Source organism: Podarcis bocagei (assembly GCF_964188305.1).
Source record: "Podarcis bocagei genome assembly, chromosome: 7".
Lineage (NCBI taxonomy): Eukaryota > Metazoa > Chordata > Lepidosauria > Squamata > Lacertidae > Podarcis > Podarcis bocagei.
The window spans coordinates 20,726,574-20,750,583 of NC_138132.1; the positions used below are offsets into that span (position 1 = coordinate 20,726,574).

Genomic DNA, 24,010 nt, shown 5'->3' on the forward strand with positions numbered 1-24,010 from the left:
CTGCCCCCCGTAATGGTCTCTTTTTTTGGGAGGGGAGGCATTTTTACCCGTGATCTCCCCAAAAAAGCTCAACTGTTTGCCCCCCCCAACAAAAATCCTGGTTACGCCCATGGTAAGTCCCATTACACTCAGCTCGACTTATTTTTAAGCAGGCGCTGCAAGTACGTGACAAACTGCAATAGTGTCCTGAAATGTATTTGTAACACTAGGGCTGAGCAATTCTGAAAATTAGCACGTACGCTAGCTAGGGTAATCCTGTGGCCTGTTTACTTGGAAGCACTTTAGAAGTATTTAAAAGGGATATCGGGAAACAAGTGCACTCTGGGCAGTGACCGAAATAAATCGGTTCATTCATTCATCGGGAAACAATTATTCTTCCCACCCACTGAGGCAAGGAGGACACAAAGCATTAGATTTGAATATTATTACTTTTAATTATTAAATGTTAGGAAACACTATTCTAGCACTAATACAGCCCTCCAGCAATGATACCGAAAATGCAGGTGAGCATTTCTAACAAAAGGCAGGGCAGGCATCTTAGAGATGTAAGTTCTTCGTAAAAGTGTCTACAGTATTATAATGTGCTCCTACAAGTCCTCTGAGACAACAAATATATAGACTGACGGCAGCAAAGGAAACTACATACTAGGGAGCCCTGCTTAAATGCAGCACAGATGGCCATGTCCAAGTTAGACTCTCCGAGTGCCAACCGTTTCCTTCCGCATAAAAAATATGCATCTCAGAGTTGCTGTTTCATAGGGTGGTGTCCAGCAAGGGTGGGAGAAGAATGCCTGCTGCAATGAGTGACACTGAGTGTATTTTATGATGCTCAGGAACAAAGGATACTCCTTTCACACCTACATGGGAGCCCCTACAGCAGTGTTTCCCAACCACTGTTCCGCAGCACACTAGTGTGCCGCGAGATGTTGCCTGGTGTGCCGCGAGATGTTGCCTGGAGGGAGGCGGGCGAGTCGGGCGGCGAGAGGCGGGGCGGCGGCGGCGAGGAGAGGCCGCCCAGCGCGGGGCTCTCGCCGTCTGCCTGCCTGGCTGCCTGCGAGCTCGGCGGGCAGCGCCTCCGTCCGCAGCGCCCGCCTCGCGGCTCTCATTCCCTGCCAAAGCTCACCCAGCCAAGCCGCGCTCTCCTTCCTGCCTCGCTTTGCTGCCTCCTCCCCCCCCCACCCCCAAAGCTTGGAGGTTCCCCGGCAAGGGGGAGGGGAAAAATTGAAACTTACACTTTCGTGCGTCCCTCCCGGCGTGACGCTGCACGCTGACGTCACGGGGCTGTAATGGTGGTGTGCCTCGAGTTTTTTTTCATCAAACAAGTGTGCCTTTGCCCAAAAAAGGTTGGGAAACACTGCCCTACAGCACTGTGAGCACCTGTAATTACCACTTCTTGGATCAGCAAAAATTCAAGCTGCAGACTAAGGTAGCAATCCAGAACTGGTGCTCCTGCTGGGGGCCAAGATGCTGTTAAGCTTGTGCATAAGGTGGCACTCTTCACAAGGATGCACGACCAAGGGTGGAGTGTGGGAAGCAGATGGGTGGCAGGGGGGGAGTCCCCCTATGATGATCTTTCCTTAGTCCCAAAAGTCCCAAAGAAACAAAACTGTTTTCTCTGCCAGGCAGCAGGTGTTAAAAAAAACACAGGAGCCCAAACTAAAGGGAGAAACTTGTCAGCAACCACAGGATGGGCATAATGTAAATCTCTGGACTTTAGCTCACCACCATAAGCTGCACTTAACTAAATAAATAACCATAACACAATAGAACATAACAGAATATCACAAATACAGCATAAATCATATTGTGAAACAATTGCAACCTATAAAACACTCTTAACAAAGCAAAGCATCACAATTAAAGCAAAAGTCCTATTATATGATTAACAAATCAACACGGCATTTTTAATCTATAAAACAATATTAACAACACCAGTGAAATTTATTCTTAATTATTTACAGCAAAACAAGACAATAGAACTGAAAATTTGCAACCCTGACCCTAAATTTATTTAAGCAGAAACAAGTTCCACTGAGTTCAATGAGAGTCACTACCCTAAGAATACTCATTACTGTCGTTTAGGATGCTTAGATTTTTAGGGAAAGCATTAGCAGCAGGGTCCCCATTAAGGACCTAGAACAGTGTGGGGATATACAAAAGGGGACCCAGGCAGGGGTCCCACCAGACCTGGTAAAGGTAAAAGGACCCCTGACCGTTAGGTCCAGTCGCGGATGACTCTCTGGGGTTGCGGCGCTCATCTTGCTTTATAGGCAGAGGGAGCCGGCATACAGCTTCCAGGTCATGACTAAGCCACTTCTGGCAAAGCAGTTTACCTTCCCGCCTGAGCGGTACCTATTTATCTACTTGCACTTTGACAGTGCTTTCGAACTGCTAGGTTGGCAGGAGCAGGGACCGAGCAACGGGAGCAACGGGAGCTCACCCTGTCGAGGGGATTCGAACCACCGACCTTCTGATTGGCAAGCCCTGGGCTCTGTGGTTTAGACCACAGCGCCACCCGCGTCCCACCAGATCTGGAGCCAGCCCTATTTGCCCTCCCTTCCATCCTAGCAATCAAGAGGCATCTTTCCTGCGGTGGGATCAGATTCTCCATACGGGTCAATTATCTGCTGCTACTACTACACAGTAACCAAAAATGCGAAATGCGAAAACTTTGCAGAGAGGCTTAGGCAACATCTGACTGCTGGCCGGAAGTTTGGTGGCTCGAGCCCACCCAGGATTCCTGCACTGCACGGGGTTGGACCATCAATGTCCCTTCCAACTGGACTGTTCTACAAAAAGAGCAACCAAAAAAAAAACAAAAAACTAAGCACTGTTAAGTTCATAAATACACTCTTCTCTACCAACCCCATGACTCCCAATCTTACACTGTGTCCCGCTCCTTAAAATACACACGCACAGAACGCAGAGATCAATTCAAAGAAGGGAAGCGGGCAGCCCATTGGCCGAAGCTTGCCGCCCCCCGCCCCGCCCCCGGCAAAAAGTCGCCTACAACTCCCAGCATGCAGCGGGCCAGAGGCGGTTTTTCTGCATTCGTGCGAACTGGCATCAGAGAAGGAGCGATTGGCAGAGAGGTGGCTTCTGCTGTTGCAACTGCGGGTGTTTTGCTGCTTCTTCGCTTGGGGGTGTCCGGGATTGCGCGAGGGCGGGGCGACGGGGAGCAAGGGCAGAAAGGCCAGCAGCAAAGCAAGCAGCAAAGTCCTTTGGTCCGGAGAATCGGGGACCGGCTTCTGCCCTCTCTCCTGGAGTCAACGCTGTCCGGCGCAAGAGAAGCAGCTCCGAAAGCCTTTCCGGCACCTTGGAGCCCGGGACGAGCTGGGCAGTGCAATGCTGCGCGTGTGTCTACTCGGGAGTAAGCCCCACCGAGTTCAGTAGGGCTTGTTCCCGGGCAAGAGCGCACAGGACTGGCTGCCTGGCAGGAGCTTGGCAAAATAAAAGATCCCAGAGATCCCGCTTCATCGATCCCGTGAAGGGTCGGTAGAGAAAGAGGAAACTACTGTAAGGTAAAAAAGGTAAAGCTGCTGTAAACACGGAGGCCAGAAATGTCTTGTGGCCCTTCTTTGCAAAATCCCATGCTTGTTAAAGGTACCCATCCTGCCTTTAAGGTATTTTCTGTTTCCCTCCTTAGTTCATTCAATATATCTTCCTATTTTGAACATTCAATATCACTTGGCCGTAATGGCCAGAATCCTCTGTATCAAGTGAGACACAGGTTTATTTTTTCTCTTGCAGGGAACTGTGATTCTGGTAAACATGCTACACACGAAGGTGAAAACGGAAAAGCCAGGTAGGGGGGCTCTGAAAACTCTGCCACGAAAGTCAGGGGAAAGCAGCAGCAGCTGAAAGGGCAGTGCAGAAGTGACCTCATCATTGCAGCCCCACAGCACCCACTGGGCACGAGGTTGGGGACAGCCGCTATGGAGAAAAAAGAGATCCTATGTTGTACTGTAAAGTGGAGGGGGTGGGTAAATGCTTTCTGCCAGAATAATGATTTTCTCCCCTGTGGACCTTCCCCAGATCTAGAGACGGCCAATGCTCGAAACCGTCTCGATGCTGTGCTGCAATGCCTACTGGAGAAGTCTGAGGTTGATCGGTAAGTATTGCCAGGTTCTTTTGGGTTCAGGAGTAGGCAATGTATTAGCTTGCAATTTCTTATCTACCGTCGCCTAGAAGGAAGAGGCCTTAGATTCCTTGTGGCGTGCTTTGCGACTAGCTCCTTCTCCTGCAAGGAGTACAGTGGTACCTCAGGTTAAGTACTTAAATTGTTCCGGAGGTCCGTTCTTAACCTGAAACTGTTCTTAACCTGAAGCACCACTTTAGCTAATGGGCCTCCTGCTGCTGCTGCGCTGCCGCTGCACGATTTCTGTTCTCATCCTGAAGCAAAGTTCTTAACCTGAGGTAATATTTCTGGGTTAGCGGAGTCTGTAACCTGAAGCGTATGTAACCCGAGGTACCACTGTAGTTGCTCCAAGAAGTGGGTCCTCAAATGAGATGCCAGTTTTCCCCCTCGGACACTAACATCCTGTTCCCCCTTTTCCTGACTCATCTCCACAGGGAGCAGATGGAAGAGGACTCTGGGAAGACTCCCTCAGATGTACTCAGCAAGTAAGACGCTCAAGCATTCCCTAGTTGCCTTCACTTGCCCTTGACTGCTGTCCCATGCCATCAAATTTTTCGGTGGGGAGGAGGCTGTTGCCAAGGGCCAGCTCCTAGATAGCTAAAATAATATTGTAGCTATGCCTGCCAGCCAGGGAAAACTGGGGTGGGTGGAGGAGATTCCTGTATTGAAGTAGATGACCTGCAACACTAAAATTCTTTGATCCTGTGGTCCTGCCACTTTGGAACTAAGAATTGCCCTTCTAGATCAGACCAAGATCCATTTTGTCTAGTATCCTGTCTCCAGGATGCTGGGCAGTAAACAACACCATTCCCTTTATTTCTGATGGTTGGGCTGAGGGTGCCAGAGTTGCCAGAATGGTACCACCCATGCACAAAAGTTAGACCTGGGAGAACTCTAGGTTTGCAGAAGTAAAATATATTTTAAAAACTGCTGTGGCAGTGCAGAATGGTAATGACCATACCTCATTGTTTATTCCCAGCAGAATAGGGTTGGGTGGATGAGGCTGATATTGTAGCCCCACTTACCTGGGAGTAAGCCCCATTGAATTCAGTAAACCCCGTATGACTGCACATGCCACCTGTGTTACACCGAATGTGAACAGGTGGGCAAGACTTGCCCAGGCATATGTTGAAACTGAATAAAGGAAGGATTTCTCCTCCCCCCACCCTTAGAGGCCCACTTCTATTGAGAATCATGCGTTTAGACAGTTGGCTTTTGTTTCCTGCTTCTTCTCTGGGTTTCTTTCCTTTCTTTTCTCTCCAAAGTGTCTAGGACAGGGGTCAGCAACCTTTTTCAGCTATGGGCTGGTCCCTCAGACCATGTGGTGGGACAGACTATATTTTGGGGGGTGAAATATGAACGAATTCCTATGCCCCACAAATAACCCAGAGATGCATTTTAAATAAAAGGACACATTCTACTCAGGTAAAAACACACTGATTCCCAGACCATCCGCGGGTCGGATTGAGAAGGCGATTGGGCCGCATCTGGCCCCCGGGCCTTAGGTTGCCTACCCCTGGTCTAGGAGAATGGAAGGAACCTGTGAAAATGAGCCCCACAGCTTTGCCCTAAATATCCTAATAGGTTAAGCATATAACAATTTGCAGAAAACAAACAAACCTAGCTACTAGGTTTTGTGTGTCTGTGTTTGCAAAGAGGGCTAATAAAAAAGATCTTAATTTGTAAAGTTGCCATGGGATATTTATTTTTCTATAAGGGCTTTAAAAATGGTCCCGACTTCTACTGAAAGTCATGGGAGAGGAGTGTTCTTGGGGGCCCCAAAATCCTAAGAATGGTTAACCCTCTCCTGGGACCAGCTATCCTGGGGAGTAGGGTTCCCCCCCCCTTTTTTTTCTTCTTGCTGGTGAAGCTATTGCATTCTGGGCAATTCCTAAATCCTCTTGCTTTGCGGTTTCAGGGACTCTTCTCCTACTGCCACAGGAAAGAGGTATGGCTCTTTACAGCGTCTTCCCCACCTGTTGATAACCATAGCATGGGAGATTTCAGATTTCACCATTCTTAGCTCAGCTGGTAGAACACGAGACTCTTAATCTTAGGGTTGTGGGTTCTAGCCCCACATTGGGCAAAATATTCCTGTGTTGCAGGGGGTTGGATTAGATGACCCTCGTGGTCCCTTCTTACAATTCTGCGAGTCTATTGTTCCACTGTACTCATTCACCGCAAAATGGCATTTAGAACTAGGCAGTGTGGCTTGGCCGGTTGATGCTCCTGAACTGGATTTCAAATGAGCAAGTTAAGTAAGCCTGTCACTCAAAATACACCTCCTGGAGGTTCTCCAGCCCAGGTCTCTCATGCTTGAAACTATTGCTGCTGCAAACATCACACTGTCGGTTGTATCCTGCGTTAGTCCTACTCAGTAGATCCGTTGCCATTAATGGACATGACTAACTTAGGTCCATTAAGTTCAGTGGATCCTACTCTGAGTAAAACTGAGTTAGCCCTGTGTTACTTCATGGGCTCACACATTTTGGTTGGCTTTGTTGGCCAACTGTTGCTTGTACAGTGGTGCCTCGCAAGACGAAAAGAATCCGTTCCACGAGTCTCTTCGTCTTGCGGTTTTTTCATCTTGCGAAGCAAGCCCATTAGCATATTAGTGGATTAGCGGATCAGCTGATAAGCGGCTTAGCGGATCAGCTGATAAGTGGCTTAGCGGCTTGGGAAAAAGGGGGGGAAAGGAAAAAAACCCCGCAGGAACTCGCAAGACATTTTCATCTTGCGAAGCAAGCCCATAGGAAATTCGTTTTGCGAAGCACCTCCAAAACGGAAAACCCTTTCGTCTAGCGGGTTTTCCGTCTTGCGGGGTACCACTGTATTTGCCACCAACACCATCCACTGACATGCAGGGGGAACTTGAGGAAAGGTTGGTGCAGCTTTCAATGCTTTAAGGCTTGCACTACGCAGCATTCCCATCAAATTTTGTATTATGTGTTTTTTATATTGTCATTTTATGCTGTGAACTGTGCAGTATACAAATTTAATAAATAATAGTTATAATCAGCCAGTGTTAGCGGCTTTCAGTTTTAGTTGCACAAGTGATGCTGTGGCTTGCCCCCAGGGCTTGGAAAATGCCTCCAGGCCTTTCTGACACTTGTGCAGCGAGTCAGCCAGCTGCACAGTTTCTAAACTGTGGCATTGCTCTCAGGCCGTCCAGCCGGTTCTCTCACCACCGCCGCAAGAAGAGGAAAGAGACGGACGATGGATTGACGGAGGGTGGGCAGCAGAAACAGAGTGAGTAGAAACGGGGCTGATCCAGCAAGACTCCCCCGAAAGATGTGGTTGATCACAGAGTTGGCCGAATCAGGGTGTGGGTGGAGCCTGTGAGAAGGCCACTCCTATCCCCTCCTTGAAGCTGGCAATCCTTGAAGCCAGTGCAGGCTAGCTTATCTGAGCAAATGGGCACTGCCCCATCAACCTCATTCTGGCCTTAGCCATCCCCTGCTTCCTTCCTTACAACTGTTAAGGTCATGGCTTCATGTGTCATCGGCTCTGGCTTCACCTATTGTTACCAACACTGGCAATAATAATAATAATAATAATAATAATAATAATAATAATAATAGACATGTCTTTAATTTCACATCTCACATTAAAAACTTGACAGTACCAAATTATCGAAGGTTTTTCACCAAAGCCAGACTAAACGTCTTTCCTTCTGCCGTGTTGGATGGCAGGTTGAGAGGAGTTCCCTACCAGGACAGACTTTGCTCGTGTGCTCAAGACATCGATTCCATAAAACATATTTTGCTGCACTGTGCGAAATATGAGCAAGCCAGGGCTGAACTGATATTACCCTTGCTGGTACCTTTCCCGGGAAAATCAGAGGCTCACCATGTCAGGTTCCTATTGGAAGACTGGAAATGCTAGAATATTAGCAGTGGCGAAGTTTTTAATCAGTGGTTGCAAGAACCAGTGATTCCTATCTTTAAGTCTGAACAAAATGCTTGTTTAACCTGAAGGTAGGCTGTCTGAATTGTGCATTGCTTTGTAACGATTTGTTGGGTCTCTGGACCGTAATAAAGATTGATTGATTGATTGATTGATAATAAATGGAGCCCTTAGTGGCTTCCATATAACCCCAAGAACCGGATGACATTTTTAAAGGGCTGCCTTGAAGAGCTGTGTCTTGCTGCCTTGTCCCCCGCAGACACCTATGTCATCAAGCTGTTTGACCGGAGCGTCGACCTGGCGCAGTTCTCCGAGAGCACCCCGCTGTACCCCATCTGTCGGGCCTGGATGCGGAACAGTCCCATGGTCCGGGAGCAGGAGCGATCTCCCAGCCCGAATCTGCCTGTCCTACTGGAGGATGAGGAGGTACTAAATAAGAGGCCCTCGCTTAGGAAAGGATGCAGCAGGGCCAGTCCTCTCATTGGGCAGAGTGAGCCCTTTGCCACAGGTGGCAGACAAGGGGGAGGTAGCAGACTGGTATTCCTCCCCCCATCCGCTGCTGCCCATCTTGGTTCAGTGTGGCAGGGCCTGGCAAAGGTGGCCCAGAGAACTGTTACAGCTTACTATTACCTCAAGGGATCTAGGAATGCCTGTGCTACTACCACCTAATCCAACATCAAAAAATTTACCACAAAACTTCAGAGGGGAAGGGTTGGCTGAGGTCGGTTTGCACTGACATTGGGCAGAATTCTACCTGGCTGCCATGAAAACAATGCCCACTCTTTTTGACTAATACTCTTTTGTGTGTACTGGCCAGGTTCAACATGTTAGGCCACACCTTGGCTCAGCAAGACCACACAAATTTGCAGGCCTCCCAGAGAGGAGCTCACAGCCGCTTTGCTTCTGAGTTTTAAATAACCAATAATTTGCTGCCACCTCACTCTGCCCAGTGATGAGGCCAGCCCTGCAGTGTGGCATAGTGGTTAGAGGTTTGGTCTTGGCTCCTGGCTCAGAGATGGAAAGAAGATAAAGTTCCAGCCAAAGAGGAATGGCTGATGAAGATGATGGGCTATGCCGAAATGGCGAAACTGACTGGGAAAATCAGAAACCAGGAAGAGAAGAATTTTAAGAAGGAACGGGGGAAATTTATAATGTACTTAAGAGAACACTGTAAACAACTAAAAACTTTGGCAGGATTTGAGTGGTGCTTGTAATGTACGAGAAACTATGGGAAAATAGATTATTATTCTTTTAACAAATTAGAGAAAATAAGATAAGCACATGAAGGTGGGGAAAAGATTGACAATGGTAACCATGGAAGGGCAGAGGGAAGTCAAGGGATTCAGAGGAGTCTAAATGAGGAGGTGAACGATGTGTTTGAATTTAAATTTGTTATGTAAAACTTAATAAAAATATTTTTTAAAAAAGGTTTGGACTTGGACTGCAGAGGCCCAGGCTCAAATTCCTACTCAGCCCCCCACAGCGCCCAATCGTTGCCTAACCGACCTCCCAGCTTACATTGCGATCAGGAAATGGGAACATTCTCATGTATACTGCCTCGAGTTGGGAAACGGGTGGTGTATAAACATAGGAAATGAATGGGGGGGGGGACTTTTCGGCTTGTCGAGTCCACAGTCGAAGAGATACTGAGCCTGTGCCTCTCTTCTTTCCCCATGTTTTTGATCCTAGGGCACCGAAGGTCTGAATGGGAAGAGCCAGGATGTGTACAAGCTGCCGCCTCCTGCTCCCTGCCACACAAATGCCACAGGGGAACCAGTAAACCTGCGTATCCCATCCCCGCTAGAGCCCGAAGACAAGGCGAAAGTAGCTGCTGACACGGTCAGAGCACCCTAAAGCAGGGAGGTGGGGGAGAAGGGAGAAAAGGAGTGGGGGAGGCTCTGCTGATTTGAAGCAATTTATATTTATATTCAGGGACGCGGGTGGCGCTGTGGGTTAAACCACAGAGCCTAGGACTTGCCGAGCAGAAGGTCGGTGGTTCGAATCCCCGCAACGGGGTGAGCTCCCGTTGCTCGGTCCCTGCTCCTGCCAACCTAGCAGTTCGAAAGCACGTCAAAGTGCAAGCAGATAAATAGGTACCGCTCTGGCGGGAAGGTAAACGGCTTTTCTGTGTGCTGCTCTGGTTTGCCAGAAGCGGCTTAGTCATGCTGGCCACACGACCCGGAAGCTGTACGCCGGCTCCCTCGGCCAGTAAAGTGAGATGAGCGCCGCAACCCCAGAGTTGGCCACGACTGGACCTAATTGTCAGGGGTCCCTTTACCTATATTTATACTCAGTTTTTTTCTGGGGGGACGCAGGGTACACATACCCCTAAACATTTTGTGAATCTAAGTTTGGCCTCTTTGAGGGGCAGTATCTCAATATGAGTAGGAAAATGAGAGTACCCCTAAACATTTTTTTAGGGGGAAAAGCACTGTTCATATTTATATCTTGCTCTTCCTCCTGCAGGAGCCAAGAGCAGCAAACACATCCACAATAAAACAGTTTAAAAACATTCTAAAAACATTTGAAGGATCCAGTGAACTGTAGTGCTGAGAGCTGTCAGGAAACCCCATTCCCCTCACAGAGCTGCAATTTCCAGGAAGAGGGTCTGACTGTGAAACCACTCTGTGAATTGTAGCTCTGGGAGGCAAATTGGGAGGGGGGTCTCCTGACACCTCCCAGCATTAAATCACAGTTCCCAGGACTCGGGGGGGGGGCAGCCGTGACTGTTTAAAGTGGCATGATACTGCTTTAAACGAATTGTGCAGATGAGAGCCTCAGCTGCACCTGCTGCAGAGTTAAAATCCGTGGCCAGGCTAGCCAGCCATGTACTGCAATTCACGACAGTGTTCCCTTAGTTTCTGGAATACCTGGGGAAATTTGTAAGAGCTTGCAGTTTGCTCTAAGCAATATTGAGTACTGTTGGGTTTTATTATTGAGACTGGGGACTGAACTCTTCTTTCTCCTTATCGTTGCACTAGTATGACATCTCAAATTTGCAAGCTTCTTTTGAGCTATGTGGGAAAGCTGAGTACTGTATAAATAACTACAAAGGCTGAACAACCATCAACTAATAGTTACTGAACTAGAATTTTCTGGCAAGTATGATTCGGTTCACTAGGGGCTCTGTCAAGACCAGGGATTTCCCGCTGTTCACATTATCTCTCTTCCCCTCCACCCTTTTTACATGTGTGTAGATAAGAGTTGTCAACTGAGGGTGGCATTTTATCTGAAATGGACAGCAGCCAATAAACATATAGGAAGCCTTATACCAACCAAAACATTGATCTCTGAAGCTTAGTATTGTCTTCTACTGGTGGCAGCTGCACTCGCATAAATACACAAATTTTACACGTGCAAATATTGAATGTATAGGCCATTTTAAACATTTCATTTCTTTTAACAAGTAAAGATACCGTATTTTTCGCCCTATAGGACGCACTTTTTCCCCTCCAAAAATGAAGGGGAAATGTGTGTGCGTCCTATGGGGCGAATGCAGGCTTTCGCTGAAGCCTGGAGAGCCCCACCGCCATCGCGCTGTCCCCCGACTTGGTTAGAAGACTGGCAGGGGGGAGAAGCCTGCTCCTCCCCGTCGCCAGCCCCGCAAACTCGGGGGACAGTGGGGAGGCGCAGCGCGCCATCCCGCTGTCTCCCGACCTGGTTTGGAGGCTGGCAGAGGGCTTCCCCCTCCCCCAGCCCCGCAAGCTCCCAGAGCGATGCCAAAGCTACACGCAGCTTCGGCATCACTCTGGGTCGCGTTCTGGGAGCTGGGGGAGAGGGAAGCTCGGGCTTCCCCAGCCCCGCGCCGGGGGGGGATATAATTTTTCCCCCTTTTATTCCCCCCCCAAAAAAATCTAGGTGCGTCCTATGGGCCGGTGCGTCCTATAGGGCGAAAAATACGGTAATTATTTAAAGTCAACGGACTCTCAGCATGTTGACTGTGATTTCCGCAAGAAAATATCTCTGCATTTTCATTTTCTCCAACTAAGGGGGTTACTGCATCTTCATTTCATTTGCTTCTTGGCCTCTGGATAGCTTTTGAGTTGATTGGGTTATTCTGCTTGCCAGGCCGCTGTGTCAGCCCTACAGGGCTTTAGGCCAAGCAGAGTGCTGACGAAATCCTCTTTCTCTCTTTCTCTCTCTCGCTCTCCCCCCAACTCCAGGCTTCTGATGCTGTACCATCAATGTCCTCCCTCATCTACAAGAACATGGAGCGGTGGAAGAAGATCAGGCAAAGGTAGGATGCTTGGCTCTGGAAGCAAGGAGGAGGAGGGCATGAGGCAGAGAACCTTTTGCACTGCCCCACAAACTGTGCCATATTCATTTATGACCATCGTCCTTTATTAAATGTGCTTAGCACCCTTCCTTGGTAGATCTCAGGGTGCTTCATGAGCATAAAAATACTAGGTAAAAACTCAAAATACATAATAAGAACAGGAATGAAATAAACCCATAACTGCCCCTCCCCAGCACTCCCACAAACACATTTTCAGTGATATAGGATGTTAGCCAAAGGCCTGGTTGAAGAGGAATGTTTTTGCCTGGCACCTAAAGGTGTATAATGAAGGTGCCAGGCAATTTAGGGTGGTGCAAGCTGGTCTCCCACACAGGGCACCAAGCTGAAGGGACACCAAATAATAACACCTACATACGGGTATAGAAAAAAATCAACTGTACCAAAATGAATTATTGTTAAAATAAGAGGGGGGGGGATTTTGTCCTCCCTCAGGGCACCATATTACCAAAGCCACTGCCACCAACTTCAGTCTGCCCTCAGCCCAGCCCCTTACCTGCCTCCCTCCTTACCTGCGGCCAGTCAAGGGAGTGGCCCTGGCTTCCTCTCCTTTGATTCCTGTAGAGCAGAAGAGCTTTCCAAACTCTGTGTCGCGACACGTTAGTGCTTCGGTTGCCATGTGTAGGCGTGCTTGTGTGAACGCTCTTATAAAGGGTTAGTTTAACCTCTGGCTTGCTAGTAAAACTGAATTACCGTGTCATGAAACGACGCATGTCTAAAAAGTGTGTCACTGACATGAGAAGTTTGGGAAGCTCTGCCATAGAGCTTAGCAGGGAGGAAGTCGGAGACAAAACTAGAACTAGGTAGCTCCGCCCACCAAAAGTCTCTAGCGCAGTGTTTCCCAAACGTTTTTGGGCAACGGCACACCTGCTTACCAGAAAAAAATCTCGCGGCACACCACCATTAAAGCCCCGCCCCCGTGACGTCAGCGCGCAGCGTCACGCCGGGAGGGACGCACAAAAATGAAAGTTTTTTCCCTCCCCCTTGCCGGGGTGGGAGGAGGCAGCAGAGCGAGGGCAGCTGAGGCGGCGGCGGCAGCTGAGGCGGCGGCGGCTGCGATAGCGGGCGGAGGAGGAGCCGTCGCCGGGAGTTGCTGCTGCTGCTGTTGCTGCTGCTGCCCGGACATGCCGGCCTCCTCCTCCTCCGCTGTCTCGCGCTCCTCCCTTTTGCGCGCGCTGCCCCGCCGCTCGGCACGACCACCGCGGAGCCGCCCCGGCTCGACGCGGATCCTCCCTGCCGCCTCTCGCCGCCGCCTCTCGCCCGCCTCCCTCCCACGGCACACCAGCCGGTGTCTCACGGCACACTAGTGTGCCGCGGAACACCGGTTGGGAAACACTGCTCTAGCGCCACCTACCATTGGTCTCCCCGCCTTATACCCTACCAGCCTCAAGGGGCACCAGCAACTGCTGTTTGTGGGGATTGTGGGAAACAACTGATCTGAGAGAGCCATGGGTACAAAGAGACATACGGGGCTGTGTGGCTGACTTGTGGCCTCCGCTATTCACAGGTGGAAAGAGGGATCGCACAAGAACCAGCTGCGATATTCGGAGAGCATGAAGATTCTGAAGGAGATGTACGAGCGGCAGTGAGACACATCTGAGTATAGCCAACAACCTTTTTTAAATCTCCCCTTCCCTGGAGTCCTTTGCCTTGGCATTAACTGGCTTTAGTTTTATGGAACAATAAACACAGTATTTGGAATAGGTCCACATATATGTGTATATATCCGTTCCTTGGAGCTGAGGAGGACCCACACAGGTAAACCAGGATGCTATGAATTGTCAGGAGGTGTTGATAATCTGTGTGAGGTTGGGCAGCTTCTTCAGACCCTAGACTTGATTCCTTTGTCCCCTTGGCTCCCCCACCCCAAGGCTGCCTAATGAGTCCTCTTAAGGCAGAAAATAATATAAAGAGTTTACTGCCTCAGCAAGGATCTTCCTTAGCTCTACTACTTACCTGCACCCTCTGCTCTTCTGACTTGCACTTTGAGCTTACCCTCTTGGCCACGGGTAGGCAAACTAAGGCCCGGGGGCCAAATGCAGCCCAATCGCCTTCTCATTCCGGCCTGCGGACAGTCCAGGAATCTGTGTTTTTACATGAATAGAAGGTGTGCTTTTATTTAAAATGCATCTCTGGGTTATTTGTGGGGCATAGGAATTCGTTCTCCCCCCCCCCAAATATAGTCTGGCCCCCCACAAGGTTTGAGGGAAAGTGGACTGGCCCCCTGCTGAAAAAGTTTGCTGACCCCTGCTCCTGACTTTTCCTGAGTACTGGCTTCATCCTATACCCCCTGGCTCACCTATAGACGTGGTTGTGAGGGGAAATAAGAGTTTCTTGGAGAAAAGGTGAGCTTTTTGTTGTTGTTTAGTCGTTTAGTCATGTCCAACTCTTCATTACCCCATGGACCAGAGCACACCAGGCACTCCTGTCTTCCACTGCCTCCCGCAGTTTGGTCAAACTCATGCTGGTAGCTTCGAGAACACTGTCCAACCATCTCGTCCTCTGTCGTCCCCTTCTCCTTGTGCCCTCAATCTTTCCCAACACCAGGGTCTGAAAACTCCATGGACAAAGACAACTGGCATATAAAAGGTGGACTAAAGTAAAGGTAAAGGGACCCCTGACTGTTAGGTCCAGTCGTGGACGACTCTGAGGTTGCGGCGCTCATCTCACTTTATTGGCCGAGGGAGCCGGTGTACAGCTTCCGAGTCATGTGGCCAGCATGACTAAGCCGCTTCTGGCGAACCAGAGCAGCGCACAGAAACGCCGTTTACCTTCCTGCCTGAACGGTACCTATTTATCTACTTGCACTTTGACACACTTTCGAACTGCTAGGTTGGCAGGAGCAGGGACCAAGCAACGGGAGCTCACCCTGTCGCTGGGATTCGAACCACCGACCTCCTTATTGGCAAGTCCTAGGCTCTGTGGTTTAACCCACAGCGCCACCCGTGTCCCTAAAAGGTGGTCTAGAGACCTAATAATTCTGAAAAGGAGGATGGTGAGAACAAAGTCCAGCTAAATCGCCTCCTGAGTTTCATTGCATGGGCCTGGTGGGGGGAGAGGAATGGCCCTGCACAGCTGCCCTGCCGGGACTTGGCAGCTCCTGCCCTTTTTCTCAGCGATAGCAGGCCGGCAGCAAATATCCGCTCGGCGGGTCGCCAGAGGCTTGATAGGCAGAGCAACATTTGGGCCCGGTGAGTCAGTGGAGTGTGACACAGCCGGAGATCCCCAGAGTGGCTTTTTATGGGCTGGATTCGGAGAACACCCGTTGGTGTGAAGGACTGTGATGCAGTGGAAGAACACCTGCTTTGAGTTTGGATTTGATATCCCACTTTATCACTTCCCGAAGGAGTCTCAAAGCGGCTCACATTCTCCTTTCCCTTCCTCCCCCACAACAAACACTCTGTGAGGTGAGTGGGGCTGAGAGACTTCAGAGAAGTGTGACTGGCCCAAGGTCACCCAGCAGCTGCAGGTGGAGGAGCGGGGAATCGAACCCGGTTCACCAAACTATGAGTCTACCACTCTTAACCACTACACCGCCCCAGATTCAATTCCTGGCGTGTCCTTGTAGGGCTGGGAGAAAATATTGCCTGAAATCTTGGGCAGCCTCTGCCAGCCAGCGTGGAGAGCTAGGGGTCTGACTCATAAGAAGGACCTTGCTGGATGGGGCTCAGGGCTCACCCAGCCTAGCAGCCTGTTCCTTATAGCAGCCGACCAGATGCCAAAGCTGGCAAGCAGGATCCGGGTGCAGGAGCACCCTCCCCTTCACCGCATCTTCCTGTGTTGCTGTGATATTTGGTGGAGAGGGGTGTAGCTCAGTGGTTGAGCACGTTTTACTATTAAAATTATTTCCTGCCCTTCACCAGCAGGTCTCAAGAGCACATGTATGCAAATGGCCTCCCCAGCATCTCCAGGTAGGAGTGGGAAAGACGCCTCACTGAAGCACCAGAGAGCTGCTGCCGGTCAGTGCAGGCGATGCTGAGCTAGACTGAGCAGCGGTCCGCCTTGACGTAAGGCTGCTGTCAGGCTTCAGGGACTCTGCTTACTCCCCGCCCCCTTTGGCAGTAGATAAGCAGAACAAAGCAAAAGGAGTCTCTTACCATTTACAGATATTAATGATCACAGAGAGAGAACAAAGAATCCATTCCTAGGAATGAAGGTGCTCCCAATTAAGGGTTCCACCTGCTTCCCCCCCGTCACCCACGTCAGTTCCTCGTCTTGCAACCACTGTGCTTTCTGTGTTGCCACCCACTCTGTTCTCCTTGACTTTGGGCTGAGCTAATGGACACTTTCCAGCGAAAGTGAGTCTGTTAACTCTCTCCCAGTTCTCCTAGCTGTTCACCACCCAGTTCTTCCCAACTTCTGTCTTCTGAACTATGTCCCTCTGCAAACCACTGTTCCAAATCTATACTGTCCCACTGCTCCTGGGAAGATTGAGGATCCTGATCCTCAGCACAGTCCCTGACAGCTGCTTCCTATGCAGAACTATTGTTGCCCCTCTCCTTCCCTGGTAAGCTCCTTTGGAAGGACTTCATACCACACCAAAGCCTTGCTCTGCTAGGTGGTATTCTCTACTACAGTTGACTCTCAACTTATGTTCCAGGGATAGAGCACAAAGCCAAAATCACACATAGTCAAAGCACTTTGGGTGCAATGGCAGGTGGGATTGACAATGTATTTTCCCCCCAGATGCCTGCACCCTTAATTTTTTTAAAAAAATTATTGCCAAATGCGTAAAGCTGAATGTGCACAAGTTAAATGGGTGCAGGTTGCAGCTCTCCTGCACATCAGGCATGCGCAAACTATCCAAACTGTTGGGTCAATTTCGTTTTTCACTAGAACCTCGAGATCTGCCAACCAGAACCAGGTGCAAACAACATACGGTCAGGATTAAAGAACAAGGCTCACATCTTTCGCCTAGGAATTTGTCTCCAGAACTGAACTGAGTTCACACTCCTTTCGCACTCAAGCCCACAGCTGTCTTCGTTTCATCCGCTTAACTGATGTGGGGAAAAGACATACTGGGTTGCATCCACTATTAAGCAGTGTAGCCTCATAGACATGAATGGACATCACTAACTTAGGTCCATTAATACCATAGGAACATGAGAAACCGCCTTAAACAGAGATCGGTGGTCCATTCTAGCTCAGTGGCTCCCTGACTGGCAGTAACTCTCCAGGGTTTCAATTGGAGGGTATGTGCTTCTGGCCCAACCCACCGCTGTCATGTGACCTATGGGAAGTTGCCCAGAAGGAAATACAATAGGGTTGCCATATTTTGAAAAGAGAAAATCCGGACACAAAGGTCATTGATCTATTTTTGCAAGATCTCAACAAGAAGAAAAAGTTTCAAAGCTATTTTTAAGGAAATTCGCCGAAATCTACACTTCCGATATGGGTTTGCCGTATGTCTGGATTTTCCCGGATGTTTAAGCAATGTCCACCTGGACACTATTTCCGACAGCCGAATCCCGCAATGTCTGGATGTATGGCAACCCTAGAATATAGCCCTCAGGCGGGTGGGGGACTTATCCCTATTCTTGAATGTGACGAAGCTGAAACCAGCTCCCTCACACACACACACACACACACAGATATAAATATAGACTATTAGACAATTGTGTATCCTACCCTTACTCCAAGCAGCTGGGGATAGCTTACATGGGGTTCTCAGTTTACCTCTGAAGTTAGGCTGCCAGCCAACAGGCTCCATGACTGGGCAAATATTTCCCCTGGCGTTTTCCCATGTCCAAAGCCAACGCACTCTTGAGACCGTGGATCTTTCTGTCTTGGCCTTGCTGAGAAGAGTCACGAGAGCTGCTGTGTCATAGCAGTGAAGGTGACCAGGATACCAGGGGAAGAACTTAAGTTACAAGATTACACAGTGGGGACAGTCCAATGCCTTGTAGCTAGTGCATCAACATCATCATCATATTACAGTGGTACCTCAGGTTAAATACTTAATTCATTCCGGAGGTCCGTTCTTAACCTGAAACTGTTCTTAACCTGAAGCATCACTTTAGCTAATGGGGCCTCCTGCTGCCGCCGCGCCACTGGAGCCTGATTTCTGTTCTCATCCTGAAGCAAAGTTCTTAACCTGAAGCACTATTTCTGGGTTAGCGGAGTCTGTAACCTGAAGCGTATGGAACCTGAAGCGTATGGAACCTGAGGTACCATTGTATTATTATTAACCGCCTTCTGCACTGTGGTTCAAGGCAATGCACAATAAAAAGGAAACAGCATATACATTTGAATTAAAACAAAATAGACACATGTCACTAAGTTACCCAATGGGGAAAGCCTTTCAGAACCAAGCTCTGTTCAGTTGCTTCCAGAAGGGCAGACCACGGGCAACTATTATCATGATGTCGCGTCAAATGCATGTGTGCCACTGGGCACCCACAATCTGGAACACAAGTCAGCGCCTCTGAGTCAGGTCATTGGTCCATCCAGTTCAATACTGTCTACTCTGACTGGCAGCAACCCTCCATGGTTTTTGAGGCAGTGATTCTTTCCCAGCCCTCCCTGACGAAGCCGGTGTTTGAACCCAGGACCTTCTGCATGCAAAGCAGATGCTCTACCACTCCCCCTTCAAAACATCACCCCAGATCACAGTGCAATAAGGGCAGGGGTTGTCAGTGTTTTCTGGGTCAGTAGGCACATTTGCAAAGCAGAGATACTGCAGCCAAGCACACACCATAACCTATTTTCTCTTGGCTACAATAGCGCACTTCTTTCAAGCCTAATTTCAATGGGGCGGGGAGACTCTGCGGGCACCACATTGGCAACCTCTGCTTTTGGAAAAGGCAAAGCAGAGGAAACTTGTGGTTTTTCATTAGGGTGGCTGCCAGCTTTTTTCTTCTTCTTTTAACTTGCTTTCTGAACCAAAGCTCATTAAGTTTTAACACAGGCAAGCACTGACAACTTGAAGAATGTGTCCCTTTTTATTCCGTTCTTTAGGAGTTACACGCTGGTGCAGAGGGTTTTCTGTCCAAACTAGCTGTAATGGTACTTTTGACTCTGCTCGAGTGTTGTTCCCTTTATTTGCTATTTTGTAGTCACTGCCTTCGCTGAAAAAGTCTGTTTCTTACGACACAGTGGCGCTAGAAAAAAAGTCAAGTGTGAAAGATTTGTCATGTTTGCTTGGTGGAACCACAGCCCACAACTCCACCTCCTTTGTTAGTGGGCAAGAAAGCCCTGTTGTTTTTAAGCCTCCAAATCTCTGTACCTGGGTCAGGGGACACTGCGAAGTCACACCCTCTTTCCTTGAGCTACATGCCTTAACTAGCCTGCTTCTCATCCTTCTTGCCTGGCTAGAAGAACACTTCTCTGATGAAAATAGGGATGTCCCAAGGAAAGTGGGACATTCTGGGATCAAATCAGAAACCGGGACAGCTTCTGTAAATCCAGGAACTGTCCCTGGAAAAAACTTGGGAGGGCCAAGTGGGCGAGAGAGCATGCGTGTAGATGTAGAAGCTAGCCTTCTATACAAAGTTTTTTTTTTCTTTTCACTTTTCTGCCCACCTTTGCATCTAGATTTGCTCACTTACTGGCTTATATACAGAGAGCTAGCCTGGCTGAACCAACCAATTATATCTTGGTCGTGGGAAGTGCATGAAGTCTTGTGTTTCCTCCTTGAATTGCTTGGGGAAATCTACAACACTTCCTCTTCCATCCATGAAGATTAGCTTCTAGTTTAGCAGTGTTAAAAAAAATAAATACCATCCTTTGCAGCATTAACACAGAAACTAGGGACGAAGCTGTGGAGCTTTATCCGGGAGGCTGTAGGCGGCCTGCATGTAAAGTCCCCCTAAAGAAAAGAATGACAATATGGCCCCCAGAAGGTTAATGTGGCCCTTGGGCTAAGGAAGAGATTCTCTCCACCTGCAGAGATTAGAGCTTCAAGGCCCTGTCTTCTTGACCATCATGGCAAAGTCAGTACAAACTAAGCAAATTAACAGATGCTAGTCTAAGGGTCCAGTAGTGATGTATGGAAGTGAGAGCTGGACCATAAAGAAGGCTAATCGCCAAAGAATTGATGCTTTTGAATTATGGTGTTGGAGGAGACTCTTGAGAGTCCCATGGACTGCAAGATCATCAAACCTCTCCATTCTGAAGGAAATCAGCCCTGAGTGCTCACTGGAAAGACAGATCCTGAAGCTGAGGCTCCAATACTTTGCCACCTCATGAGAAGAGAAGACTCCCTGGAAAAGACCCTGATGTTGGGAAAGATGGAGGGCACAAGGGGAAGGGGACGACAGAGGACGAGATGGTTGGACAGTGTTCTCGAAGCTACCAGCATGAGTTTGACCAAACTGCGGGAGGCAGTGGAAGACAGGAGTGCCTGGCGTGCTCTGGTCCATGGGGTCACGAAGAGTTGGACACGACTAAACAACAACAATGAGTCTAAGGGTGCCATGCTAGGCTGTTTAAATACTAGACTACTTGCCACAGGGAGGCAAGGAGTTAGAGGCAGGCAGGCCAAAGAGGTGGAACACTTTCTCCTCTATGCTTGCTACAGAAAGTGAGTGGACTGACAAGAAAGCCCACTCCTCAGTACCAGGGCATGGAAATGTAGCAGGCAGCCATTGAAGCCGATTCTGTCCCCCATCTACAAGGGCAAAGAGAGTAGTAAAATTTTGCAACCTGGTAAATCTGGGGAACTTACTGTTAGGATTTATTTTTATTTATCCGAGCTGCTCCAGCAAGTGGTACTATTGTACTATGTTTTGTGGACATGATGTGAGTGTCTGAGAGAGCGTGAGAAAGGAAGTCTGTATTATCTCTTCCTGTACTGTTGGAAGTTAGTTTCACTTCTGTATGTGTGTCAGTTTTCTGTACTGGTGTTCAAAGAGCACAGACGTGCTGATGGAGTCTTTGTACATAGACTGTAAATAAAGTAATTTTAGAACTACGAATCTTTATTCTGCCATGAAATACAGTGGTACCGCAGGTTACATGCGCTTCAGGTTACGGACGCTTCAGGTTACAGACTTCGCTAACCCAGAAATAGTACCTCAGGTTAAGAACTTTGCTTCAGGATGAGAACAGAAATCGGGCTCCAGCGGCGCGGCGGCAGCAGGAGGCCCCATTAGCTAAAGTGGTGCTTCAGGTTAAGAACAGTTTCAGGTTAAGAACGGACCTCCAGAATGAATTAAGTACTTAACCCGAGGTACCACTGTACCAGAAGACTAGTGTGCTCTTCTCAGAAGAGAAAGGTCACTTATCACCACTCTCTCTGGACTCAGGGTGATTTAAAGCCAGGGAGGACCACCGGAGAGATGCTCTGAAGACTTGGGAAGTTGGTAGCCTTCCTGGGGCATGTTTCCAACACTTATTTCCATGGCTGAAATAAGGCCACACCTAGGAGATCCCTGCTGAATCACACCAAAATCCTGTCATACCCAGTGCCTGTAATAGCCACCCAGGCAGAACCAGGTAGCTCCCCAAGCAGAATGTTCCAGTATCAGATGCACCCAATAAAGTTAGAACTGTAGCCCGCAAAAAACTTCCGCCATAACCAATTTGTTAAGACTTGCAAACTGACATGATTGTTTAGCTGCGAAAGCCTAACACCACAAAACTCCTCTGCAAAAATAAATATATTTAATCCATCGGCACAACGGATTAGGCAGCCCGCCAAGTTTCTGTCCTTTGTGGAATGTGTATTGCATGTCCCCGCCGGGACTACAGTGCCCACAGATGTTAAGACACAGTACATTTTAAGCACGCTTGCTACTTGCCTATACATGAGGAGACATCTGGAAATGTGGAAGGATTCACGCGTCTTAAACACTGCATGCAAAGCTGTTTTGTAATTACAGTTTCAAAATCAGAAGCTTGAATGGCAATTAGGACGGAGGCAATAGACCTTTGTTCTGGGCATTGAGGGTAATTAAAGTGAGTCTGTTAAGCTTCAGGTTCACATGGCTGCAGCTGCACAAAACAGAGCTTCATGGTGCTACATAAGGCAGAGTGTGAGATAAGCTCTGCTGAGAGTAAAGGTAAAGGGTAAAGGGACCCCTGACCATTAGGTCCAGTCGCGGATGACTCTGGGTTGCGGCACTCGTCTCGCTTTATTGGCCGAGGGAGCTGGTGTTTGTCTGCAGACAGCTTCCGGGTCATGTGGCCAGCATGACTAAGCCGTTTCTGGCGAACCAGAGCAGCGCACAGAAACACCGCTTACCTTCCCACCAGAGTGGTACCTATTTATCTGCTTGCACTTTGACGGGCTTTCGAGCTGCTAGGTTGGCAGGAGCAGGGACTGAGCAACGGGAGCTCACCCTGTTGCGGGGATTCGAACTGCCAACCTTCTGATCGGCAAGTCCTAGGCTCTGTGGTTTAACCCACAGCACCACCCGCAACCCACTCAAATTAATGGGTCTATGTTAGGTCCCATCTGCACTTTGAACTTTGAATCATGAAAGCTTCTCCCAAAGAATTCTAGGAAGGGCAGTTTGCTAAGGGTGCCAAGAGTTGTTATAGGAGACTCCTATTCCCCTCACATAGCTACAATTCCCAGGGGTCTAACAACCAAACCCTCTTGCCAGGTTCTACTGCAAATATTGGCGTCACACAATGATGCTCTAGGCCAGTGTTTCCCAACCGGTGTTCCGCGGCACACGAGTGTGCCGTGAGACATCGGCTGGTGTGCCGCGAGATGCCTGGAGGGAGGCGGGCGAGTCGGGCGGCGTGAGGCGGGGCGGCGGCAGCGAGGAGAGGCCGCGCCTCCTGCTGCTGCCTGGCGCTCCTCCTCGCAGCCGGCAGCGCTGCCTGGGCGCCTCCGCGCGACTCTGTCTCGCTGGGTTTGGTCTCCCAGCAGAGACGGGTCACACGTGCACCTCCCTCCCTCCCTCAGCCTGCGCGGAGGAAGAGCCAGAGAGAGGCATCGCTCCTGCGCGGCGGGAGAGGGAGCAGCCGGAGCGATGCCCCAAACGAGCTGAATTCCGAGCGAGGGACTGAGGGGGGAGGGAAAAAACTTTCACTTTCGTGCGTCCCTCCTGGCGTGACGCTGCGCGCTGACGTCACGGGGCGGGGCTTTAATGGTGGTGTGCCGCGAGATTTTTTTTCAGTAAACAGGTGTGCCGTTGCCCAAAAAAGTTTGGGAAACACTGCTCTAGGCGTCCTCAACCAATTCAGAAGAAGTCATCGGGTCCAGATGGCAGCCCTCAGAGCATTCTTAAGAGAAATCAAATGCAAAACTGCTGCTCTAACAAGAACATGCATCTTGTCTCTAATCAGCCTTTGTACCCGAAGAGTGGAAAGTGGCTAGTGTAAGATTAAGTATTTGGGAAATATATTGGGATTTGGGTTGTTGCAGACTAGTTAGCCAGACATCTGTCCTGGGAAAACTGGTGGAAAGCACTGAGAAAATAGAAGAACAAGCTTTGCTAGAGAAGAATCAGCATGGCTTCTGCAAAATAACTATCCCTTTTAGAGTGTTTTATGGATTTGCTAGGGAGAGGGCGCTTATGCCCATGCCTTGCTCCTTCATGTCCACTTGAAGGAATATGCTGCTGGATAGGCCTGATCCTGCCATGCTCTTATGCTCTAATCTGGAATACAGCAGTCAATGCCATGGTCAGTGATGTGGAAATTTGCTTCCACCCACCTTCCCGGCTGGTGCCGCCTTAAGGTTCATTGCCCTCCCACGTCCAGATGCAATCACACACTCA

At 49.2% G+C, this 24,010-nt stretch overlaps 1 protein-coding gene across 6 annotated transcripts; it reads left to right on the forward strand.

Moving 5' to 3' along the window:
- Nucleotides 1-2,983: 2,983 nt before the first annotated feature.
- Nucleotides 2,984-14,049, forward strand: LIN37 (lin-37 DREAM MuvB core complex component). 6 transcript variants are annotated; one of them, XM_081202042.1, is made up of 10 exons: nucleotides 2,984-3,092; nucleotides 3,751-3,805; nucleotides 4,036-4,111; nucleotides 4,573-4,623; nucleotides 6,057-6,086; nucleotides 7,302-7,387; nucleotides 8,304-8,470; nucleotides 9,734-9,883; nucleotides 12,208-12,281; nucleotides 13,846-14,049. In XM_081202042.1, the coding sequence occupies exons 1-10, from the start codon at nucleotides 3,021-3,023 to the stop codon at nucleotides 13,925-13,927; spliced, it is 843 nt and encodes a 280-aa protein (XP_081058168.1). In that variant the 5' UTR covers nucleotides 2,984-3,020; the 3' UTR covers nucleotides 13,928-14,049. The 6 variants fall into 6 exon arrangements, with proteins under 6 accessions (XP_081058168.1, XP_081058170.1, XP_081058171.1 ...); XM_081202045.1 differs by having other exon boundaries at nucleotides 3,039-3,521; XM_081202046.1 differs by having other exon boundaries at nucleotides 3,039-3,301; nucleotides 3,749-3,805.
- The last annotated feature ends 9,961 nt before the right edge of the window (nucleotides 14,050-24,010 follow it).

Bases quoted from the DNA above. Each gene is read 5' to 3' on its own strand.
- LIN37 (XM_081202042.1), top strand. From the start codon at position 3,021: ATGCAGCGGGCCAGAGGCGGTTTTTCTGCATTCGTGCGAACTGGCATC. The intron at 3,806-4,035 runs GTAGGGGGGCTC...GACCTTCCCCAG, and splicing joins GGTGAAAACGGAAAAGCCAG to ATCTAGAGACGGCCAATGCT. The intron at 4,112-4,572 runs GTAAGTATTGCC...TCATCTCCACAG, and splicing joins GAGAAGTCTGAGGTTGATCG to GGAGCAGATGGAAGAGGACT.